This window comes from Contarinia nasturtii, unplaced genomic scaffold (assembly GCF_009176525.2).
Source record: "Contarinia nasturtii isolate CC-2019 unplaced genomic scaffold, AAFC_CNas_1.1 Cnas_scaffold_6671, whole genome shotgun sequence".
Classification (NCBI taxonomy): domain Eukaryota; kingdom Metazoa; phylum Arthropoda; class Insecta; order Diptera; family Cecidomyiidae; genus Contarinia; species Contarinia nasturtii.
The window spans coordinates 1-936 of NW_022203924.1; the positions used below are offsets into that span (position 1 = coordinate 1).

A 936-nucleotide genomic window follows, 5' to 3' on the forward strand; every position below is an offset into this window, starting at 1 on the left:
TTCTTAATTTTATCAATAAGATCGTATGAATTTTTAATGGAAAAACCGGATGGTTGTTGAAAAGTACTGAATTTTGCGCAAAGCCATTTTGCTATTTAGTAGTTTGGTAATGCGACGTCACTCGAAATAGGTCTCATTTTCAAGTTACCTGGTTTATTGATTTTCGGTAGTGCGTAGAGACGTGGAAATTGATAGTTTGATTGTCCCAAAGACATGCCAAAACGTTCATCCATGATGTAGAACATCACCAAATCGCGCGATTTTTTGTTCCATGCATTCAACTTTGCTTGTGGTTTCTTGACTTTGATGAAAATGTCGTTCTGCAACATTGCTGTAACTCGTTGTATGTAGTCAGCTTTGTCCATAATTACGATTTTATTACCCTTATCGGCTCTGGTGATGATGATGTTATTTCCGCCAATTTTCTTTTTTAATGATTTCGTAGCTTTTGAGTATTTAATGTTGTGGTACTTTTTGTTTGATTGTCCAAAATTAAATGTTTTGATGTTGGTTTCAACTTCGTTGCGGATGGCATTCGCCATTTCTTCATCGTCACACATCGAGATTGTTGTTTCAACGTCAGCAATAATGGAATCAATTGGTAACTCACGTGGTGGTAATGCGAAGTTCAAGCCCATATTTAGTAGTTCCATTTCGTCGCCTGATAATTGGGTCAATGATTTATTGACAACGAAATCGTCAATCAATTGCAACCGTTCCTTCCGTTGTACATTATTGGCTTCGATCAATTTTCTCAATTTACGGTTGAGTGTTTCTCTTTTTTCCTCTTTATGTCAATTATGTCATCTATGCTGTTGACATAGTCACATAAAATATCGAAGGTGTCATTACGAATATTAGTTGTGAGTAAACGGTTTAAAGTATACAATTCCTTGTCGATTTCACTTAAAACATAGTGAGCATGGTTGATTTCTT

The 936-nt window shown here is 35.7% G+C and overlaps 1 protein-coding gene across 1 annotated transcript; it reads right to left on the reverse strand.

The window, feature by feature from the left end:
• Window positions 1-148: 148 nt before the first annotated feature.
• LOC116351953 lies at window positions 149-638 on the reverse strand (the record flags this gene model as incomplete). Its single annotated transcript, XM_031784110.1, has 1 exon — window positions 149-638. A coding segment is annotated over exon 1 (490 nt), but the record flags the coding sequence as incomplete, so codon positions are not given.
• Between the last annotated feature and the right edge of the window lie 298 nt (window positions 639-936).